Here is a 24442-nt window from a genome sequence, read left to right on the forward strand (position 1 = left end):
TTACTATTAGGGTTAAAAGACATCTTGTCAATAAGAAAAGTATATTTAGGGAGGACTGATGTCTTTCAGAAAGCTGTTCCTGTCACAAATGCCTATAGCAGTGGTAATCGGCTTATGAAAGCAGGTGATGAAACACTGTACAGATGCATACATCTCCCCATTAACCCTTGGATCATCAGGTATTATTGTCACTTTATTACCCGGACCTGTTATTAGCTGAAGCAAGGTGATCAAGCCCGGCACTTCAGAAAAATGTCAGAACAGAAGAGTGTTCCTCAGGGTTTCACGGGGAGCGAGTGTGTGTCTCTCCAAGTCCCTTCACAGAGTCATTGGGGGGATAGAGGATGCCTGTGAAGTGGGCACTTTTGCCTAACCCTTCCTCTTGCTAAATTTGAAAACTCTTGGGTGTCCAATTTTTAACGTTCCTATGTTGGCTAAGGGAGTAGCTTTCCTCAAGGTCCAAATAAGGAACCATCACCCACGCAGAACAAAAAGCAAACAGAAAATCTCACAGTGGAATCAGGACTTTGGCTTCTAAACATTTCCCCATTTTATAGCTTCCTTATGTTTTCAGATTCTTTTTTTGGCTTCCCTTAGCACACTCCCGGCATAGATAAGTCCAACACAGTGGGGTAACAGATCATCCATCTTGGAGCCCAGATCTTTAAAGAAAAATCGCACAGGAACACAAATACACACACCCACACATGTACATATCACTGTCAAGGGTAACTTAGTAGAATCTTGCTGAGAGATTGGGGGAGCTGAATATGGTTGTCAACATGTATTCCCCACTTCGGGTAAATCTGACAGACTAGCCTTGTTTTTCTCAAATTCCAGAGCCAAGCTTTCAATATGGTTTGTCTTCTTTGCTGGTGTGCGTGAATCTCTGAGCCATAACTGGGGCGTGTGGTGAAACGACGGAATCATGGACTCTTTGAATATTAACAGGCAATTTAAAAAAGCCCATTCCAACCACCTCATCCACCAGGTGAGACAAGACGAAGGTGACACAGCCTGTGGCCAGCCTATTTCTGCAGTCCCCTGTCAGGCACAGGCACTGTATTTCAGTGGGCACCAAACATTTCACCATATCTCCCCCGTGGGGAACCAACCCTTAAAAGGTGATTTGTGTAAACTGAAACCTCCTTTTCATGGTCACTGATAGGGATGAACAAGGAAGCACCTCTGGAAGAGGTAACCCTACTCACTTAAGCTTTAAGGTATCAACATGTATCCAAAGAGAGATTGAATCAAGGGAGGGCTGAAGGAGAGGAGAAAACAGAAGAGAAGCAGCAGAAGGACAGTGGATGAAGAGGGCGAGGTCAAAGTCAGGGAGGCCTAGGGACAGCTACTTACAGTTTGGGAACTGGACTGGTGCCAGGAATGGACTCCAAGGGGCGAGGGCCCAGTTTCTCCCTACCCTCCCCCCAAAATATGCAGAGACCAAACTGGACTCCAAGGGATGAGGGCACAGCCTCTCCCCCAGTCCACCCATTTCCCAACATGCAGAGCCCATGGTGGCAAAATCCCCTGGCTCAGGCTAAAGTCAGAACTGGTCTGGTTTCCTGTGTTTCTCGAATCTCTGCCATTTGGGCAGAACTCTTGGTCCTATAAACCAGGAGTCATCAGTATCCACAGAGAAGTTGCCTCAGCACTTGGACCCAAGTCAACTGTGTTTAAAATTCCACACCAAATCTATAAATTACACATCCACATTGTGGGCCAGCCTACCTTTTTTTCAAATAGTATTCAAGGTATTTTTCAATACCTTGCTGCTTGGGTACTGCAGTGTCAATTCTGCCATTCCCTCCCCCTCCTCAATTCAGGCATCACCTGAGGGACTTGCAGAGCATCAGGGATCTGGCCCCTCTGAGATCTTGCTGGTCTACTCAAGCCTTTGTACGGCACCAAGCAACGAAATGAAATGTGGGACATGCACTATCACAGAATAACTTTTTAATTGCTTAATTAAATCAGAGATTTAAGGAAGGAAAGACTCAAAAGAGTTCCCTTTGAATGAGAAAAATAAGGATATGCCAAAATGGATAAAGTTACTGATCATCGGAACAAAGCCCTTAGTATTTACATATGATAAAAATGCAGGCCAGTATAGTAAAATCAGTAAGTACATTCTTTAAAATTTCAGTTCCGTATATTCCAGAGATTATATTATACAGGTAGTACTATAAAGGATATAGAAGACCTCATTACCCAACTTAATTCAGACGAGGGTTTCATTAAAATAGCAAAACGAAACAAAAAACTACCACACAGGACAAAGAAATTGCCATAAAATTGAGTTCCTATAAATATGCTCCAGTTTAAGTAAGTCAGTCCCTAAAATGAGCCTTAGGAAAGTCTACGCTACATATAGACAGACTTGGGCACATCAAGTATACAGGTGACAATTAGCAAGTGTGTAAAGCTATGGTCATTTCACTAAATGTGTAAATCTAAAGGTAACCAAGTAAAAGACCTAAAAAAGGAAACTGTTAAATCCATTTGTACATGGATTTTTAACAGTGAAGCATTTCATTCTTCATGTTTTCACTTGGTGTCTTGAAATAATCCCCTTTCTGTCTCCACTCTCCCTCTTAGACACTGCGCCCGCCTTATTTATTTATGAAGTCTGAAGGTTAGTCCTACCTGCTGAGACTAATTAGCCCTGTGCTTTGTATCCTATGCAATCCTGTCTGATTAAATGTACACATTTGTTTTACTTCTTTTCAGGCTCCTTCTCACTCTACTTCTGATATTCTGATTAATATTAAAGTTGGGAGTTACAGTGATTCTTCTTTGCCTCCCCCCCAACCCATTTTCATTTTGCCTGCATCTTATTCTTTAGTGTGCAAATGTGGCTGTGAATTTTTTCCAGTGCAGGGGAATTCATTGGCCTTGTCAATCTCAGTATCATTATTTTTAGTAGTCTTCTTTCTGAGACTTTAGCCTATAAAACAGTTTTGCTGACATCCCAAACTCTCTAAATATTACATGGCAAATTTGCTTTCTTTTGGAAACCTTGGTGCTGATGGGCCAGCTGAAGTGCAAGTGAGCTTTTTCAGGGAAGGGTGGGATAACAGTACATCCTGGACTTAGACTAATACTGCTCCTAAGAGGCAATTTGCTAAATCCTACTGATTTATTTTTTTTCTTTTTTCTCTTTTTCATGTTGCAGTGTCCAGTCTACTTCTTACTGGATATTTGCAAAAATGAATCTTCTTGCTCTATCACCCAGGCACATTGTGTTTTCGGAGGTGGGCCTTTCCTCTTTAACATAATTCCACTCCCCATTTTGTAGCAAATCAGTCTGCTCCTCCTCTAATACCTAAAAGTCAACAAATACCTGCCTCAAGCCCAGGTTTCCCATCTTCTCCCAGAGGTCTTCTAGCATTGGTTTGGTTAGCAATTTCCTGCCAGAGCCACCTACATCTTGATTATTTTGGTCAGTCTTTCGGGGATTTCATTTCAGACCCCCTTCGAGAAACACTGTAGCCCAACTGATCCCAGGGGTTGGTGAACTTTCGGTTTTATTTTCCCTGACGGTGTTAACGCCCAAACTTTTCACCTCCGAAGTCAAAAAGGACTTTGACTCTAGCTCATTTCCTACTACCTCCAACGTCAGTTGAAAAAAAAAAAAAAAGCAAAACACTCTACATTTAAAAGAATCATATATTTTTCCTTAAGGATACTTTTAATGTTTCTGACATTTAATATTTGTTTTTTGCATAAAAAGTCATTTCGGCATATTCATCCTAGTGGGACTTAACATTTCATGAAATGATTCACTACTAATAAACAAAAAAGGGAGGAGGGAGGCCTCATGGATTAATAGTTTCTTTCATTGTAGATGACCAGGAACTTTGACCAGCCCCTTCACTTCCCCAAGCTCTCTGAAAGTAGAGGGTTGATCTTTCCTTTTGACCACTTCTGTTCATCCCGCCCAAGTGTGGCTGATTTCACTGCTGAATAAAGCACCAAGCACCCCCCACCCCCGCCCCCAGCCACCACTTTCCACAATACTACCCTTCCTTTTCCCCCTCCCTTAAGATTTATTTCTAATATTTCTAAAGCGCACTTTTTTGGGCCTCTCCCCATCCCCGCCCCCCAAGTGGGCTTTCCTTCCGCCTTCCTCGGCTCGGATTCCTGACTTGGTCGCCACCCCCTTCTCCTCCTCTCCCACCCCGCATTGTCTTTCTGAACCCGCCCCCACCCGGAGCGAGTCCCTGCACCCTCGCCCAGAATCCCGGGCTCACACACACTCCGCGCAGGCCGCTCCCCCTGCACACTCCTCCCTCTGTCTCCCCCCGGCTTCCCCGCCCCTCTCCTCCTCCTCCTCCTCTCCCTCCTCCCTCTCCCGGCGCCCGAAAGGATCATTGTTAGCCGCCCCCGCCCCGCCCACCCCGGCTGTTTATTTATGCACACGTCACCGGGCCGGCCCCGCCCTCCGGCATCTCATTAAGGCAGTGTGTTCCTCTCGCCCTGTCAATAATCTCCGCTCCCAGACTACTCCGTTCCTCCGGATTTCGATCCCCCTTTTTCTATCTGTCAATCAGCGCCGCCTTTGAACTGAAAAGCTCTCAGTCTAACTTCAACTCACTCAAATCCGAGCGGCACGAGCACCTCCTGTATCTTCGGCTTCCCCCCCCTTTGCTCTTTATATCTGACTTCTTGTTGTTGTTGGTGTTTTTTTTTTTTTACCCCCCTTTTTTATTTATTATTTTTTGCACATTGATCGGATCCTTGGGAACGAGAGAAAAAAAGAAACCCAAACTCACTCGTGCAGAAGATCTCCCCCCCCTTCCCCTCCCCTCCTCCCTCTTTTCCCCTCCCCAGGAGAAAAAGACCCCCAAGCAGAAAAAAAGTTCACCTTGGACTCGTCTTTTTCTTGCAATATTTTTTTGGGGGGACAAAACTTTTTGGGGGTGATTTTTTTTTTTGGCTTTTCTTCCTCCTTCATTTTTCTTCCAAAATTGCTGCTGGTGGGTGAAAAAAAATGCCGCAGCTGAACGGCGGTGGAGGGGATGACCTAGGCGCCAACGACGAACTGATTTCCTTCAAAGACGAGGGCGAACAGGAGGAGAAGAGCTCCGAAAACTCCTCGGCAGAGAGGGATTTAGCTGATGTCAAATCGTCTCTAGTCAATGAATCAGAAACGAATCAAAACAGCTCCTCCGATTCCGAGGTAAGAAAAGCCCCTCGGGCTGGTGGGGTTTTTTTATCTGTTTCCTGGGCTTGGCAAATGTTGCTGAAAGGGGAGAAATCGGGGCTGGGGGCGGCGGCGGGGCCCGGCGGGCGGCGTGTGCGTGTGATGCCACCATTGCAAAAACTTGTAACCCTGTTTTTTCTACCCCCCCCCGACCTCGCCGATTCTTTTTCTCCCCCTTCTCCCCCTTCTGCGTGGCGTTTGCCCCTCGCCCTCCCCACCTCCACCCCTCCGGGAAGGCGGAAAGACGGCCTCCGCCTCGCTCCGAAAGTTTCCGAGATAAATCCCGGGAAAGTTTGGAAGAAGGTGAGTATGCCCCGCGCGCCCCGCAGCCGCCCGGAGCCGCCCCCCGGGCCGGCCGCCCCGCGCGCCCCGGCCCCGCGCCCGGCTCGGCCCGGCCCTGCGCCGGCCCGGCCGGGGCGCCCAGCCCCTCGGGGCACTTTCTAAAAAGTTTCTCCTCGCTTTCTCCCGCTCCGCGCGGCCGCCGCCGTCCCCTCGCCGCCCCGCCATGTTAGCGGCCAAGAGGCAAGATGGAGGGCTCTTTAAGGGGCCACCGTATCCCGGCTACCCCTTCATCATGATCCCCGACCTGACGAGCCCCTACCTCCCCAACGGATCGCTCTCGCCCACCGCCCGAACCGTAAGTGCCTCCGCGCCCGGCCCCCGCCCGCTGCCAGCCCGCCCGCGCCGCCCGCCGGGCCCCGCATGCGGCCCCTGCCCTGCCCCCTCCCCGCCTCCCCCTCCCCGCCTCCTCCCCTCCCTCCCTCCCCTCCCCCGCTCGTGGCCCAGGCGGCCCGAAACTCTCCAAACTTTTCTGCCTTTTGTGGACTGGATTTGTTTGCACTTCGCCACGTTCTTGCTTTCAGTTTGCTGCCTCGTGATGTTGGGGAGACCTCTCTGTCCAAGCAGGGCTTTGTTGGTGGGGCGGGGGTGGGAAATCCGAGTAACTTTTCTTTTGCGCTCTGGTTCCCCCTCCCCCTTTGGTGGTGGTGTTTGTTTCTTCACCCTGGGAAGATGACTGTGTGGCTCTTTCTTTGCTCTCTCTCCCTCTCTCTCCTTCTCTTCCTTCCCTCTTCTGTGGCGTCTTGGGCTTTCCCCGGTTAACCCCTTGGCTGCCGCTGCGGGCCCCGAGTGACTGTGCTGCACCCGACGCGCGGGGTAGGGAGTGGATTTCCTTCAGGCGTTGGACTTGAGAACTGGCTGGCGCGCAGAGCCGGGGGCCCTAGAGAGGCTCCTTGGCTTTCTTTTGGGCAGCTATGTATTTACCTTTCTAGTGGCAATCGCTGGCTCTTGGCCCTCCTTCCCCCTTCCCCTGGAAGGTCACACTTCCCAGATTGGTCCCCCCGCAAACTTGGGGGCTCTGAGGCGTCCTTTTCTTTGGCGACCCGCAGGGCCGCGAGCGCCCTGGGCGCCGTGGCGGGCTCGGCTGCCCGGCGCGCTGGCTGCGGGCTCTCCCGGGCCGCGCAGGGCAGCCGGGCTGAGTGGGGCGGGGAGGCCCCTGCGGCCCGGATTCTTGGTTTGTGTGCAGCCGGAATGGACTCCTCCAACCGGACTTGTGTATTTCTAGGGAATTTTGGCGCCTTGGGATGTATCGCGGGGTCTGCGCTCGCCAGCTTCCGTGTAGGCCCGTTGTGGGCCCTGGGGGGGCCAGAGACCAGGGTGTGCGGGCTCAAGGAGGTGCGGGGGCCGAGGGAGGCCGGGGCGCCTCTCCTTCAATGGAGTGGGCCGCCGATCGCCGGCCACCCAACTTTGGGGGCCCTAGGGCAGCGCGGGGTGCCGGGCTCGGGGGGCGCTTCCTGCAGGGTCGGTCCCGCGCCCAACCCTAACATTTGTTAAGACGGCTCATCCCCTCCCCCACCGGCCTCTGCCCCCTGCCCTCACCCTGAACCCCTTCCTCCTCATCCCTCCCTCCCTCTTCTAAGAAGCCTGGATTACGAATCTCTGGACGCAAGACGCATTTGTGCCCGGCTTCCCGGGATTGTCATTTTACACCTTCTCTGGTTTGGTCCCCTAACCCTTATTTACACACACGACTTTTGTTTTTGCTTTTTCGGTAACTCTAGATAGCAATTTGAAATAATGCACGCACTGTTCAGCAGCCGTGGATTCGGTGCTAATGGCCGAGGGCTTGCCGGACGGGAGTCGATCAGATCTACAAGTGTTTTTAAGCATTAAAATATTAACTATCAGGTTTGACTTGTTTTTTTGGGCCCTGGCAAAATGGCAAGGGCATGCTAGACCGGTCATTTTTTTATGGCTAGGGAAGAGAAATAATTATTCCCCCCCTGCCCGGCGCCCAGGCATGCTTGGGAAGCTGGGAGAGCGGTTCGGCTCGACCCCCTTCTCCAGGGCCAGTTCCACCAGGCTGCAGGGGCCGCGCTCTGGGCTTGCAGCTGTAGGGGAAGCACAGTTCGCTTACTTTGTATTTTTATTGAGAGCTTGTGGGGCATCTTAAACGGGACCGTTCGGCTCAGAATCGCAGTGTTCGCCTACCAATAAACCGGCCCAAGCAACATTCCAAAGAATCCCTGAGAATTTCTGCCTCTTCCCCCCTCCCCCTTCCGATGGAAACCTCCCTGGTATTATTTTAAAATCCACTTAACCATCTGAATATTGAGCTTTGATGGCGGACTTGCTAGCTTTCTTGACTCTTTTTAAACTCCCTGTCTGATGCTGGCAATCTTGCCATTCCTTCTCAAACTTGAGCAGTTGTGTTGTCTTGTAATTAGCAAACAGGGAAATTGTTAAAGGCAAATAAATGATTTCCCGGTGAGAAAAGGAAGGCTCCCAATGATCGGTCCCTTTTGTGGGCATTATAGGAATAGACGGCGTCTAGTTATTTTAATTGTGGACATAGCGGGTGGCCTGGTGCTGTGACATCAGATTGAGTCTCAGAAGACATTTCTGAACTCAGTAGGCAGTTTTAGTACTTACATGTCAAACACCAGCAGACATCTTTGTGTACACTGCCCCTTCCTCCTTCCTCCCTGTTACCTGGGTTAGATTATGTGCTCCAAAATTAAAGTTATTTATTTAGGCTGGTCAGCAGAGCAGTGGAAATGAGGACGGTAGGCTGTTGTATGTCACTCCTGACGTCTTCAATCAGAGGGCCAGCTTGCAATTCCAGATTTGATACAGCTGCGGGAGGAATGGAGGCATCCATAGGCAAGATAGCGGGCTTCCCATGCTCTTCTGAAATTCTTAGTGTTTTATAGGGTGTGTTTTTAATGGCAAGGTGTAAAGACAAATTTGCTGTATGCTTTATTATTTTCCCTTTGCTCCTTGGTGGTGGTGATTTTTGCTACATTTTCTGTTACTTATGGTATACCTGTAAGCAGCTGCATCCTTTAAAAAGCAAACTCTCTGGAACCCTGATTTCTGCTTTTTTATTTAAGAATGTAAAGAATTAGAGAGTATCATTAAATCGGCTTATGATGAATAATACATTATCTCAAGAATAATGCTTTAATTGCTGAAGACACCATAAAGCTTGATAGTAATAATTTTATTTTAAAATGACAAAGATTTCTGCATAATATTAATTTAGTCTTTGATACAGTAATAGGAATGGCTTTTAAAAAGACAGATTCAGATACAAAACTGCATTAAGGAAAGGTCTAGTTAAGTAGATGGGAAGTTTTAGAACTGCAAATATTAAAACTGTGGTAACATTTGTATACTAAAGATAAGAATGCTGTAACCTATTAAAGTTGATTGGAAAAAGTAGTTTTACATTTCTTTTTCCCTCCTGGCAAAGGGGAAATAGGAATATGGTGGTTGAAATTCCAGTTAGGTTTGAAATTTCTTTTTAAGGACTTGATTATTCGAGCCCTTGCATCTTCTCTTATCCAAAGTTATTTGCTTTTCAACCGAGCTGTTTGCTACTAGGTTGAACAGATAAATAAGCTGCATCTTGAATTCATTTTTGAACTTGGAATCCAGCATTTAAAGGAAACTGAGAGGGGCCTATTCATTGGGATTTTATTTAGCCGGGCAACTTCTCTTTCTGGCTTGTGAAAAATGGATGTTTTTTCCTCACTGAAACAACATAATCCTTTCTGATACAAAAGATTCAGACCTTGGAGTGTGAAGGGTTAATGGTGGTCCTTCCCAGTTGTCCTCCCACCCCCCCACCTCACCCCTGATTGTTTTGACAACACTTTTCAAAGTGTGACATTCCAAGCCCCTACATAACAATGTAATATTACTGTAATTACACAGGTCATTACATTTTAAATAGAGAACAATAAAATGCTTATCGCCCTGAAAAAGAACAGGTGTTCTTACCCTTCTTTGGTATTTATGCTAATTGTTTTTCATCTCCTTCAGAAATATTTATGGCGAACATGTTTAGATTTCAATCTCAATGTAACCGTATTAATTCCATGCTAATCTTTATAGGTTGGGGTTTAATGTCTGCAGTATGGATTACAGGCTCAACATTCACCCAATAGGTCATATTTTAATGATTATAAATTAAATATGCCAGCGCTTTCCACTTTGTTGAGATTGAAACTTTCTGAAACCCCAGAAACAAGCTCAGGCATTTGGGAACCTAACGAGCTTATCTGAAAGACGTGTTTTTGGAAACTTTTGCCTGTTTAAGGGAAGGAGCTTTGACTGATGCCCTCTGTGTCTGATTGAGAAAGAATTTTGAGGAAAACAATCCTTGTTCTTGCCAGAGTTCTTCACCTTGATTTTAATTTTACTGATAGGGATTTCATTTAGAGTCACTGCTGGAAGTTGGTCAGCTTTCTGTTTCTTAGCAAGCTGTGAAAAAGTTACCGGAAGGTTTCCGGGGGCTCGCAGATCAAGAATGCTGTTCTGTTTGCAGTGCTGGATCGCTGCAGTTCTGCACGCCATTAAAAAAAAAAATATTTGCTTTAGAAAACTAGCATTTTAATAGTTGCACCAGAGGCTGTGCTTTTAAAAGATTACAGTAGAAGTCTTTCCAGGTTTTGAATGCCTCCTCACATCCCACAAGGTGCCCCTGGCTGTGTGCAAAAAGTGCCTAGATTTCTCGGTGGAGAAATCCTGGTGCAACTTATCTCACACACGTGTAGTGGGTAAACTAGAAGGTATCTAAGAGGATTTTACATTTTGTCAGATGTTTCACAACAGGCCCCCCTGAATCACATTAAAAATGCACTGTCGAGAAAGGACAGCTGCAAATTTTTGTGTGGACGCGTGTTTCTGGACCATGACTAAAACTCCGAGGACCTTTCCCCCAGCTGTCTGGAAGTTATGTGGAAGTTGGTTTATTGGCAGTTAAGTATGAGACAACCTGGATTTAGCAAATGCTCTCTCCTGCACAGGAAGTAGATGACATTATATTGGGGGAAGGGAGGAGATTTCAGGCAAGGAGTGATTTACTTTTTTTTTCTTTTTTTAAATGCCGGAGTTGCCAAATAAATAAGCACTTTCCAGGGAAGTAGGTGTGAGCTTTTTGTATTGGTGAGTGGCATTAGATAATATATTTGACCGCATTTACAATTCTTTTGAGGTGACACATTTCAAAGTTTGGAAAAGGAGGCTGAACCAAATTCTTGAGGGTCTTATTTTCAAAGGGGTGTGGGATGTGGGCATCTGAGTTTCTTCTGGGAGTGAATATTGGCAACCATGTAAGTAAATCTTCAACTCTGACTTATAATTGAGCACATTTGTGAAGGAAATGGTTAATTTTACAACCAAAGGCAAACTCGCACCTCGACAGGTCTGCTGAAAGAAATGTGCCCCAGTCTTTTGCTGGCAAGCACACCACCAGGTCATAAATCCACAGGCTTTATTTACAGCCCATAACACTTATGAATGTTAAGATATTTGACGCCACGTTGGCCTTATAATATTCAAGGTCCGCAGACATTGGCAGTAGCTCAAATTTCTCTCACTAATTATAAGCAATGAGATGGGGGGGAGTGGTATCCCAACGCAAATACTGCCTTCCCTTCTCCGCTGACCCCCACCTCTGCGATCTGAGTTTACTGAGGCAGACACCACCACTCCTTTGGCAGCTGACTTGTACGTTTCCTCTAGGCTATTGTTATACACATTTATAAAGAGCACTTTCAGGAATGGAAATTCAGTGGGGGCTCTGCACAAATGCCTTTTTCAAAAGCAAAGTTACTCTAGGTGTTTGCATCTTTTCTCTTCTCTTTTCTCCCTTTTTCTTTTCTTTCTCTTTTCTTAATCCCCCCATCCCCCCCGCTTTTCTTTCTTTTTTTTTTTTTTGAGATTACATTGCCTATATTGTGCATTTTCCCCAAGAATACTTAAAGAATCCTGTTATGGGAGACAGCTCTTTAATTTATATGATGTTCCCCCGAGTGGAAGGGAAAATGTACACATTACATAGTACACTAGTTAACGTGAGAGTTTTTAAAAAAGTGAGGTGAGGTGTGAAGAGAGTTGATTAAAAGAATATGATAGGTGAGGGGAAAAAATCCAGATTTGCATCGGGGATGGGAGGGCTGCTTATTTGCGAAAAATGTACTGGTATCTGGGGGAGGAGGCACAGAAAAGTAGTCAGGGGAGACACAATAAATGCCTAAGAAAGATTAGAAAAGTGTAATACAAGAGGACAAAGATTTGGGCTTGGGGGAATTGAAATTGGAGATTGGAAGTTTCCTCATGGAGGGACATGGGAGTACCCTGGGCTGGGCTATTAAAAAGGGATATTGCTTTGCTCAGCAAAGATGGGCTGCGATCCCTTCATTACCCAGGGCGTTCTACCTAGCCACAGATGTGTTTCCTATCAGTTACTGTGTAAGCATCTGGGGGTGGGGCATTACCTGTGGTGGAGACTGGAGTGTGAGAGAGAAGGCCAGTTGTCGTACTCATTTTAATTTATGTTGAAAAAGTGGGCTGTTCTGGTGTATTACAAACTGACTACGCGTTATGGGGGGAGGTGGGATTCAGAGGTGTTTGCCAGGCCAGGAGAGATGATGGCTCTCACTTCTGACTGGATCCTTCCTTCTATCCAACCCAAACTTAAAGACCCAGGCCGAAAGGTTTTCTTTTCTAATCAATGGCATGCAGAAACTTACTAGCCCTCAGGGATACATGTGAATCCCTAAACAGCTCATTACAAAGATGGGGCTGTGGGATCTTTGAACGGGTTATCAGCCGAGGTGTTCTTTGCTTTTCCCATGATAGGTTTTTTCTTCCTTAGGCACATCTGATTTCGGGCTGGTAATTCGACCTGTTATATTTTATTCTTTTTGTCATGCAGTAGCCCCAACCAGGTCGGTCTAAGGAGGAAGGAATGGCCAGGAGTGGGATCAGCCCTGAAGGAGTTAAAATTGCTCCCTAAAGTTTGGCATCATGAAAATAAATTTGAGGGCTGGTAGGCATTAGCAGGGCACAGCACATTTACAGAGCTTAATTAGTACGCACTGTAATTGTTCATGGTCTGCCAGAAGAAGTAATGTTCAGGAAAAGTGGAGTCCCTCTCTTGCAGTCTTCAGCTTGAAACCGATAAATCACTTGCATATTTGTGTAGTGATTCAAATGGAGCTAAGACCTCTCCCATCCCAACATGTGGTAAATTGTAAAGTCAATGAATTGCAGATGTAGGCTACAGTGAGATTCTCTAAGAAAATGCAGAATGAATGGGAAAGAGTGATGCTATAAATATTTACTGAGAAGATAACTAGATTCCTTCGTGCTGGGCCAATTATGATGTGCTAAAATATATTAGTAAAATGCTTAAAAAATTGAGAGGATTTGTGTGGGTCTTTGGGTGGGTTGGTTTGTTTTGGAAAGTGAAATAAAAGGCACTATGTTATTGTCGTGTCAGTTTTATTAAGCCTGAATCACAATGGCATACCCAGGGAAGGACACATGAAACCCACATTAATGCAAATTAATTCGTTATGAGTTGCAGCACTGCGACTGCTAAGTGGAGTAATGATGGGGCATCATTTTAAGAGTGTTAGTGTAGCAACTTTTAATGAAAAATGCTGTGTTAGGAACATGTCTCAGCACTTCAGCCCACGTGTTTTTCTATGTGCTAGAAATATGTTTTGTACAAGAGCAGGAAACTTGATTCACTTTATTTTTTTCCGCCAAAGAGTTTAAGAACTTTAATTATGTTTTGATGTTGAAAGAAAATCATCTAGTTTTTCTCAAAAATCAACCCAGAAATGCCTATCACCATAACCAAGTTCAAGCTCAACTTTTTTTTTTTTTTTAGACTTTGCAGCACAAAGTGGAAAAACAATGAATGTAGCATTTCCCCATAGACCTACAGATAAAACTTTCTTGAAGCGACTTTTCCCCCTTTTTTTCTTCTTAGAGAATTTTGGTCTCGGGCAATGTTGCAAGTCAATACTTCTTTCCCCAAATGTGAGTAGGTGGATACGTATAGAAGCTGTAAAAGTTAATGATCGTTCTCTGACTCATAGCTGATGGTTTCAGGTTGAGGAAAAGAAAAATTAATGAGGGTAAATAGACATTTGATGGAACATTGAGACAGTAGGAGAGATTGTTCTTGTGTCTAAAGGCATGCATTTTGTTGCAGCAGAATTTCTAAGGCAGAATAGAATGCCAGGAAGTGAAAGGGGATGCTGTCGTTAAGTTATTGTTTGGGGATGGTACAAATGTTCAGTGTCTAGATCTTTGCAGGAATGTTTAAGCTTAAGTACCAGGCAATGCTGGTTTTGCCTTTTCTCTTGAAGTCAGAGGCCCCCCTTGGTACTTTATAAGGGCAGGCAGTCACCCAAAATCTTGGTCAAAAGTTTATTTCCCGTTAAATGTAAAAGGCTCTCAACACAGGACTGGGGGCAGTGGGGTAGGGGAAGCTGGGCTCATAATGGCCTGTGGTTGCTCAAATGACTAATGACCTAAGAAAAGGTCTTAGGTATACTAAAAAAGTATTTTGTTTCTTACGGTAATTACATGGAAATTAGATTTCAAGTGGCTCATGGTAGTAGCTACAGGGTAGAGAGGAAAGTGGACCAAAAAAACCAACACCTCCTAGGAAATGATCGGTTTCTTTTTTTATATAGATAAGAGAAAGCCAGGTGATTCATAAAACTGAAAATAAAGTAAATGTTCCACCTCTTCCCAATTTAGCAGGACGAATAGGCATCAAAAATTAATGTTCATTGTGTTAGAAGTTAGCTTAGTGCTGGAAAAACCAACAGAGGATTTCAGTTGTTTTAGTTGTCTTTGAGGAGGAGATTCCTGTGGTTGAAAAAAGCTGTTTCCCATTCCACATCTGGATATCTCTGATGTTTTCTATCAGAAACATCAAATTTAGAGCCCAGTAGTGATTAGAAATAAGACGAAGAATCTAGATATGATGATAATAAGGGAAGGGGTTAATCTTAAAATGTTGGTCTTTACATTGCTGAAGAATTTTGCAAGCCTGTGCTGAGAACTGCCGAGTCTTTATAGTTCTTCCTCTGGACAAGTGAGGGCTGAGGCATTTGTGGGTGGTAGAATGGTGAATGGGCTTGGTCACTGATTTTTGTTGAGAGCTTCATGGGAAGGAATGAAGTGGAAAATACGTTGGAGTTCTCATCTGGTGACTCCCTGGGTACTCCAGGCAGGGAGGTGCCATTTTGAAGGTGTGGGGCATAGCCGGGTGAGAGCAGCCATGTTTGCCGGATGAGGAAATGATGCGGAGTGGTCTTAGAGCACTCCCAGTGACTGGTGCAGGACAGTCCCAAGAGATGATGCAGATGGTAACCTGTGTTTTTTTTTTTTTTTTTTTTTTTTTTGAGACGGAGTTTTGCTCTTGTTATCCATGCTGGAGTGCAGTGGTGTGATCTTGGCCCACTGTAGCCCCTGCCTCCCCGGCTTAAGCAATTGTCCTGCCTCAGCCTCCTGAGTAGCTGGGATTATAGGAGCGCACCACCATGCCGGGCTAGTTTTATTTTTGTATTTTTAGTAGAGATGGGGTTTCGCCATCTTGGCCAGGCTAGTCTCTAACTCCTGGCCTCAGGTGATCCACCTGCCTTGGCCTCCCAAAGTGCTGGGATTACAGGTGCGAGCCACCGCTTCCAGCCTGGGGACTTGGTTTTTATTTTATTTTATTATTTGTTTTTTGAGACGGAGTTTTGCTCTTGTTGCCTAGGCTAGAGTGCAATGGTGCGATCTCTGCTCACTGCAGCCTTTGCCTCCTGGGTTCAAGTGATTCTCCTGCCTCAGCGTACCGAGTAGCCGGAATTACAGGCATGTGCCACCATGCCCGGCTAATTTTTGTATTTTTTAGTAGAGACGGGGTTTCACCATGTTGGCCAGGCTGGTCTCGAACTCCCGACCTCAGGTGATCCACTCCCCACCCCCCGCCCCCCTCGGCCTTCCAAAGTGTTGGGATTACAGGCGTGAGCCATCGTGCCTGGCCAGAACCTGGTTTTTAAACTTAGATATGCCTCAGTCATCTTGTCCTGGACCTCGCAATCTCACCTCATGTTCCAAAGCACAAATGACCTGCCATGTTTTATTCTTCCTTCTAACTTCTGGAGAGAGAAATGATTGTTCCAGTTTAGAATGCCAGGGATTTACTGGGTGTTTGTACTTTTTATCTGTGCCTTAAAAAAATTAGATTATAATGAACAAGACATCTTTGTTTTTTACAGGGAAGGAAAAAGCAGTGAAAGTATGCATTTTCGAAAGAAAAGTGTATTGGGAAAAGAGAGAGAGGATGGAAACCCAAAGGAGAAACACGAAAATTTTAAGTCCTTGTTGCTGTAGCTGGAGGAAGTGTAGCTTGGAAATCTCTCCAGCACAGTGGTTGCTGGCTGGGAGGAAAGATCTGACTTAGACACAGAATAAGCTGCTTGTGCTGGGTGTGTTTGTGAGCTGGGTGAGGTTTTCTGTGTCGCTGGGCACCTGAGGGAAGTTATGTGGCTGGGGGGGTGGGGGACGTTAGAATGGAGTGTGAGTGTCTGCGTGCGTGCGCACATGTGTGTGTGTGTGTGTGTGTGTGTGAGAGAGAGAGAGAGAGAGAAAGGTAAAATTAACTTTGTCCTATATGTTGATTTCTCTGCTAGAGTCTTAAGGAACTTGCAGCTGCATTTTTACTGTTTCAATTACAGCATTCTCTCTAGGATTGTTGGTGTTATTTAGGTGATGATGAAGGCAAGGATTAAGAACGGAACTGGACAAGTGAAAATTGAATTTGGATTAACCACAGTTTGATTAATTTATTCATAAGATTGTGACTTTATGAATTTTTTTTCTACAGCATATCCTAAGTTATCAGGTGTCCATTCAATTTTAATTGACAATGTAAGATTCCTGTGGTTACCCTGTGTGCAGATTGCCTAGGGGCTCTGCAGGGATTGTGGGAAGGAAAGCTTGGACAAGTTTCCATTAAGATCTGAATCAGGCGATTGGAAAAGAAGAGAATAAAACCAACTGAAAAGAGAGGGACAAGTTGTTAGTGTGGCCTACTCTGCTTGAAGGAGAACCCTCCTCTCAGACAAGAGCTACTTTCTGGCCAAGAATTCCAAGCTCGCAGAGAAACCTGTCCCAGGCACAAAAGTTGTTTTAACATGATGCAGAATTGTCACAGTAATTAGTGCAATCTCCGTTTACTGACTGGCAGTTTTTACAAAAAGGAGATGAGGACAAAGGGTGCAAAGTCATCTTTGTTTTTCAGCAGGTCACTTTACTTATTTATTTTTATTTTTGAGATGGAGTCTCACTCTTACCACCTAGGCTAGAGTCCAGTGATGAGGTCTTGGCTCACTGCAACCTCTGCCTCCTGGGTCCAAGCAATTCTCCTGCCTCAGCCTCCTGAGTAGCTGGGACCATAGGCGCCCACCACCACACCTGGCTAATTTTTGTATTTGTAGTAGAGATGGGGTTTCACCATGTTGGCCAGGGTGGTCTCAAACCTCTGACCTCAGGTGATCCGCCCACTTCAGCCTCCCAAAGTGCTGGGATTAGAGGCGTGAGCCACTGCACCCTGCCAGCGGTTCACTTCAGTTGCTGCTTCTGAGTGTGTGCCGGGGGCTGTGTGTGGGGGGGTCAGATCTTCTGTTGTTTTAGAGCACTGTGGTTTATTACTCTTCTTTGACAGGTGTAGGGTTTTTTCCCCACCCACTTCATTGTGCCTCCTTTTAATTTTGATCAATACTCTGTTTGGGGCAAGCAGACTTACATTATATCTATCTATAAATATATGTGTAATGTTTTCTGTTGGTTTATTTGGAACAGATAAAATGATCTCAGAGCCCACTGCATCCTAGAATGGGTATTTATAGACTTAGCCCATGAACAACATGGATTTAGACTATTTTTTTTTTATTGGATTACTGCCCTTGTGTTTATTTTGAGTTAGTTCAAAAGTTCTTACGTGATTTTTTCCCCCTTTATTTTAATTTTTTAAAACTGTGTGGACTGAATTTTTTTCCTTCCAGGGAGCAAGATACAAATTATCTGGATCTGAAACTCACAGCCTAAATTACACTTTGTGCTAGTAACACAGATGTGTTCTGGTAGTAGTAATAGCACAGGAGTAGTAACAGTAGTTTGATATAATACTACAGATCCATGTTTGGAAATGCAGTTGATTTGCCTGTTGCAAGGAGGGGACTGGACATCAGTTTTCCAGGGTCATCTGATTCCTCATTATTAGTTCTTATGTGGCAAATTAAAATGCATTTTCAGATAATTGTTGAGATCCTTTAGTGATTATTGTATTGTTTATAAAATAAATCAGTAGATGGTGTTTGTTTTCCCAATTGATGGGATCCCAAGATTAACAAGTATTATTTGGGAAGGTGAGAATTGGGTGAACAGTCTTGCTGTTTCTTTCTGTTTCGGGATACCTGCTTCTTTGATGGATGGTCTCTAGGACTTCAGAGGGAAAGGCTGAGGACAGACCTTGGGAAGGATCTGAGCCAATCAATGACTTACATTCACTCAGTTGCCACCTAATAGGTGGTCCTCCGTTAGAAAATTGGTGGCTTTCTGCCAGTGTTTGGCCCTCTCTTTGGGGAAGTATGGATTACTAGAGTGCAGGCGACAGAGATGGCCTGGGATGGACAGCTTAGTCATCATGAAAGAATGTGTAAGGCATCGGGTGGCCCCTGAATTCTGTCTGACACATTTGTTTTCCCAGAAATAGAATTGCACTGGAGAGCTGGGGCCCAGTTATTAGAAATATAGGGGCAGAGTGCTTGTACTTGTTGCAGTCTCGTGGCTTCTCATAATCTTTTCTCTGCTAATCCTTCCTCTTGCCTACATGTTGCAATTCTAGTGACTTTTTGCAGCACACAGTTCATTTTTCTTCAGCATCCCGCTCAGCACACTGGCTTCCTTTATGTCTTAATGGGCATCCATCTTTCGTTTTCATGTCATTAATTCTCACTCCTGGCCCCCACCTTCCCTGTATGCTTATTGAATAGGTGCTTTAAAAAAAAAAAAAAACTTTACCCTAGACTGTTATGATCATCTTATCCATAGCAACAAATAAAAGTACACAGGTCTTGATTGAATGCCAAGGCTGCAGTTCAATCTAGGAAGGTTTGTCTGCTATTCATAAACTGCTTAAGATGTTTTCTTGTAGTTTGTGACATAAGCAGAACGCTTTGATTTGGTTTCTTTCTACAGCTCCATTTTCAGTCCGGCAGCACACATTACTCTGCGTACAAAACGATTGAACACCAGATTGCAGTTCAGGTAGGAAACGCAAGAGATTCTGAAGCTTGAATTGTCTATATGTAGGTCTCTTGTGTGTTTTATTTTCTGCCCCTTACCCCAACTGAGATGATGATGATGGTGATGGTGGTGGTGATGATGGTGATGGTGGTGGTGATGATGGTGATGGTGGTGGTGATGATGGTGATGGTGGTGGTGATGGTGGTGGTGGTGGTGGTGGTGGTGGTGGTGGTGGTGGTGGTTGAATCACTGGGGGAGAAGGGGAGCAAAGGAGAGAGAAGCAGGAGAAATGCTGCTGAAATGATGTAGAGATATGGAAAGAAAGAGAAGCCTGTGCTTATTGTAAAGAGTTTCTTGATCGGGTATAATGGGCACACAGACCCCAGCTTCACTATTTTTCTTTGCTTAGGGAGGGATCTTGAATTGGGAGTAAGGGTGGCACAATGTGAATGGGAAGGCTTAAGGGGAGAGGTGGGAGAGGAGGCCATGCGACAGCCAGAGGGTTGTTTCTGGTGGATCAAAATCTTGTGTTAAGTGGTGCTAAGAATATCTCTTCGGACCTGATCATCCTGAAATGTTGGTTTCTCTTGGACCTGTCGATGTACGACACTAAATGTGCTGGAAGGGAAAGGCGACAGATCCCAGCTTCTGATGAGTGTCCTGTTTCCTGCTCACGTAGTACTTCCATTCTCTTAAATCCAAAGGCTAAACAAATCATGGACTAATATAGACTCGGAGCTGAACTGATGCCAGCAGAATGCAGTAGAGGAGGGAGAGCAGACTAACACGATTTTCGTCTGTCTGCCTGGCCTTGCTGGGATGGATGTACCTCATGGTGTAACTGATGGTACCAAAACTTCTTGAGTGTTCTGCCTTAACCCTTCGAAGGGATTCTCTTGAAACCTTTTGCTGTAGCATTAAAGTCTAGCTGGAGAGCCTTCTTTTCCTGTGAGTTGATGTTGATTTGTTAGATCATGTGCATTATTCCATGACTTCTTTTCTGGTGAAGAGCCCTTGCAGATAACTTGTATGTGTTTGTGTGTGTATGTGTGTGTGTGTGTGTGTGTCTGTGTGTGTGTGTGTGTGTGTGTGGTCTTAGGTAGCTGCAGCCACAATGCATCTTTGTAGCTCTGTCATCTCAGATCTGCATCTTCCTCGATAAGACTTCCAGATAGCTGTTTGCCCCAGGTAAACGGAATTATCCCGCCAGTGAAAAGCATGAGTCAGCAGACATTTTTATTTGGTGCATTCCTAGTGTTTCTGTACTCATTTTCAGGCCACAGCAACTTATTTTAAAAATATGTGAGGCTGGGTGAGGTAGCTCATACCTGTAATCCCAGCACTTTGGGAGGCTGAGGCGGGCGGATCACTTGAGGTCAGGAGTTTGAGACCAGCCTGGCCAACATTGCAAAACCCCGTCTCTACTAAAAATATAAAAGTGGCCGGGCGTGGTGGCTCAAGCCTGTAATCCCAGCACTTTGGGAGGCCGAGACGGGTGGATCACGAGGTCAGGAGATCGAGACCATCCTGGCTAACACGGTGAAACCCCGTCTCTACTAAAAATACGAAAAACTAGCCGGGCGAGGTGGCCGGCGCCTGTAGTCCCAGCTACTCGGGAGGCTGAGGCAGGAGAATGGCGTAAACCTGGGAGGCGGAGCTTTCAGTGAGCTGAGATCCGGCCACTGCACTCCAGCCTGGGGGACAGAGCGAGACTCCGTATCAAAAAAAAAAAAAAAAAAAAAAAAAAAAAAAAAAATATATATATATATATATATATATATATAAAAGTTACTCGGTGTGGTGGTGGGCGCCTGTAATCCCAGCTAATTAGGAGGCTGAGGCAGGAGAATCACTTGAACCCGGGAGGTGGAGGTTGCAGTGAGCCGAGATCATGCCATTGCACTCCAGGCTGGGTGACAAGAGTGAGACTCTGTCTAAAATATATATATATATATATAAAATTATTATTTTTTTCTTTTTTTGATTATTTCTGCCATTGTGCTGCCGACCTTCTTGTGTGCGTCTTTTGGGGGAAAGTGTGACTCTTGATTTTACCCTTCTGAACCCCTAACTGTTTCTAAGACTGACCTGTCTTTAACTTGAGGCTGCAATTGTTCTTTTTGGCATGCTGCCGATTGGTCCCTCCTTCTTCCTTTTGATGGACAGCATAGTAAGTCTTGCTCCCAGAAAGTGCTTTAGATGCAGGACTTGGTTAGAGAACAAGCCCAAACCCTAAAACTCTTGGTGCCTGGGTGGATGTACAACTCTTGGTGAACGGGTGGATATACCATGTCCGGAGGCCTCCTACATCTCGGGGAGTGCTGGAAAATCTTGTTGCCTGGGGTGTGGGAATTGTTGAAGTTGAATAGGATAGTGATCCTTATCTTGGTGTGGAAAAGCTGGCTGGGGCCATGTCACTGGGAGACTAGCCCGGACCAGACCAGCTGTTGTATCTTTACACCCGTTGCTGAAGTGCCCCTTGTTAGGCTGAGCAGTTCGTCTTTCTCCAAACCACCTGGCACGGTGCAGGCCATGTGAAGCTCTTTCTCAGGAGGAAGATGGAGTAAATTACAGAGCTCATTGTTTTGGAGGACTGAAACCATTACTATTCCTCCATGAACAGGTAGTATTGTTCTACTCTGCTTCTATTTGCTAAGGCTTGATGCCCATGTGGGCAAACAGAGACATTTTATTAGAGACCCAGAATCATGCTTTTGCAGCGTTCATTCTCCCTCAGTCTCTGCTAGACCCGCACAAGGCCAAGCTAAATGGCATCTAGCTGTAATTTTAGTTTGATCATCAAAGGATAAATGGCAAAAAACAAAACCAAAGAAGCAAAGGGAAAAGAAGGGGAAAGCTTAGACAAAATGAAATTGTTCCCAAAGTACATTGGGGTGCTCATAATCTTTTTGCCCTGGTACAGCATAGAGCAGACATGTTCCCTTCGCTGCATTCTCCAACTTAGGGCTAAATGCAACATGATTGTCGGGGCAGAGTTATTGTCCCTGGAAACTTAAAACTGTTTAACCTTAATAAACACTAGATTTCAATAGGAGCTGAGCTTGTTGCTCTCCTAAGCTACATCCTAAAATAACCCAGAGTACTATGACCCTGTGCATCACAGGAGACTCATACTCTTTTCCCTTCCCAATCGCTCCTGTAATCTCAGGACTCAGCCAAGCTCACCGTTTATATGAATGGCCTTGAGTGATTCTATAGAAACGTCACATTCTTATAAAAGGTTTGGACACAATAGCAGTTGCTATGTTTAGATCTTTCCTACTTTTGACAGCCTCCTAGTTCTTCTTGGTTTTGAAAAGACAAGAGCAACTCAGATGGCCACATTCTCCCAAAGTGGATAACACAAATAAAACTAGAATGAAAATTAAAAGATTTTTTTTTTTGAGACGGAGTTTCGCTCTCTGTTGCCCAGGCTGGCGTACAATGGCGTGACCTCGGCTCACTGCAACCTCTGCCTCCCGGGTTCAAGTGATTCTTCTGCCTCAGCCTCCCGAGTAGCTGGGATTACAGGCATGCGCCACCACGCCCGGCTATTTTTGTATTTTTAGTGGAGACAGGGTTTCTCCATGTTGGTCAGGCTGGTCTCGAACTCCCGACCTCAGGTGATCCACCCACCGTGGCCTCCCAACGTGTTGAGATTGCAGGTGTGAGCCACTGCGCCCAGCCGAAAATTAAAAGATCTTTTAGAAAAGACATTGTTTTAAAATTCTATTGACTTTTAAAATGTTTTATTGAAGTGTAATTTACATATAACACACAGAACTTTAGTAGAGAGGTGGATGAAGTTTTCCATATGTGAACGCCCGTGAAACCATCACTCAGATCAATATATAGAATGAGGTTGGGACACCTTTATTGTCAAGGGCCAGATAGTAAATATTTTGGGCTTTTTGAGCCGCTCAGTCTCCGTTGCAACTACTTTTGACCCTTGAACGACACAGCGTGAGTTTGAACCACATGGGTCCACTTAGATATGGATTTTCTTCTGCCTCTGAGACAGCAAGACCAACCCCTTCTCTTCCTCCTCTTCCTCCTCAGCCAGCCCATCCCAAAGATGGCAAGGATGAAGACCTTTATTATAATCCACTCCCACTTAATGAATAGTAAATATGTTTTCCATATGATTTTCTTAATAACATTTTCTTTAGCTTACTTTATTGTAAGAATACAGCATATAATATATACATAAATTATATATTAATTGACTGTTTATGTTATCGGTCAGGCTTCCAGTCAACAGTAGGCTATTAGTTAAGTTTTTGAGGAGTCAAAAGGTATATTCAGGTTTTCTTTTTCATTTTTTTCCGAAACGGAGTCTCGCTCTGTCGCCCAGGCTGGAGTGCAGTGACGTGATCTCGGCTCACTGCAACCTCCGCCTCCCAGGCTCAAGCAATTCTTCTGTCTCAGCCTCGCTAGTAGCTGGGACTACTGGTGCCTGCCACCACGCCCGACTCATTTTTTGTATTTTTAGTAGAGATGGGGTTTCACCGTGTTAGCCAGGATGGTTTCAATCTCCTGACCTCGTGATGCACCTGCCTTGGCCTCCCAAAGTGTTGGGATTACAGGCGTGAGCCACTGAGCCTGACCTATACTCGACTTTTCAACTGTGCGGGGGTTCAGTGTCCCTGGCCTGGGTGTTCAGGGGTCAGCTGTACTCAGCGCTTCTATTGTGGGTTGAAAGCAATGATAAACCCAAAGGAATATATGTTGTGTCTCAATAAAGCTTTATTTAGAAAAAACAGGCAGTGGCTGGATTTGGCCTCAGAGGCTAACTTCTGATAAAGAGCTCCCCAGAAGTCTCCCTTGTTTCCCCCTTTTTCCAGTTATTTGGCTTCTTCCTCTCTCCCCTGCCCCCACTGAAAAGTCTGTTAGTTTCATTTATCACTGTGGATTAGTTTTGCCTGTTTTTTGGCTTCATGTAAATGGAATCTTACAGAATATACTTATTCATGTCTGGCCACACTCAGTGTATGTCTGTGAGTTTCATCCATGTTCTCTTGGGTAGCGATGGTTTGCTCTTTTTCATGGCCAAGTAGTATTCCACCGATGAATGTGCTTCAGTGCATGCATCCTTCCTATGTTGTTGGATATTTCCATTGCTTCCAGTTTTTTTTTGCTATTATGAATAAAGTTCTAGTAACATTTTCACACACATCTTTTGGGGAAACATATTTCCATTTCTGTTCATATACCAAGAGTAGACTTGGAGGGGCGTGGGGTAATGTGTGTTTAGCCTTGCACTGACCTTCTGAGAGAGACTTGAGTGCTGGATGTGAGTATTGTCATTGCAACAGGAGTAGTAGTTGTTAGGTATGTGAGTGATACATGTAGGGTGAGCAGTACATTTATCTGGGTGTGATCAGAGGCCAATTGCCCAAGCTCCGGTGCAGGCCCCTTCATGCAGTGATTTGGCCTTTGGCCCTAGCTCCTAGGAACTCCTCCCACTGTCTCCATTAACCTGGGAGGACTAGCAGGCTGAATTCCAGAGGTGGACCCACATTGCAGATGTGTATAAACAGAGCTGCCTCCCAGGAATGCCCTGCAGGTGATTGTAGATAATGGTTAGGCATCTCTATTGCCTTCATGAAGAAAGCTCTTCCA

The 24442-nt window shown here is 45.2% G+C and overlaps 1 protein-coding gene across 32 annotated transcripts in view; it reads left to right on the top strand.

Moving 5' to 3' along the window:
- The first annotated feature begins 4462 nt into the window (after positions 1 to 4462).
- Positions 4463 to 24442, top strand: part of TCF7L2 (transcription factor 7 like 2) — a 222108-nt gene continuing 202128 nt past the window's right edge. For 17 of the 32 annotated variants that reach the window (XM_030940926.1, XM_030940906.1, XM_030940927.1 and 14 more), the window contains exons 1-4: positions 4463 to 5185; positions 5446 to 5512; positions 5722 to 5846; positions 18773 to 18841. In XM_030940926.1, coding sequence (XP_030796786.1) covers positions 4997 to 5185; positions 5446 to 5512; positions 5722 to 5846; positions 18773 to 18841 — 450 coding nt within the window. In that variant the 5' untranslated portion in view covers positions 4463 to 4996. The remainder of the gene's footprint in view (positions 5186 to 5445; positions 5513 to 5721; positions 5847 to 18772; positions 18842 to 24442) is intronic. The other 15 variants (XM_030940913.1, XM_030940933.1, XM_030940918.1 and 12 more) reach the window with 4 other exon arrangements.

This window comes from Rhinopithecus roxellana, chromosome 11 (assembly GCF_007565055.1).
Source record: "Rhinopithecus roxellana isolate Shanxi Qingling chromosome 11, ASM756505v1, whole genome shotgun sequence".
In the NCBI taxonomy this organism is placed as follows: Eukaryota; Metazoa; Chordata; class Mammalia; order Primates; family Cercopithecidae; genus Rhinopithecus; species Rhinopithecus roxellana.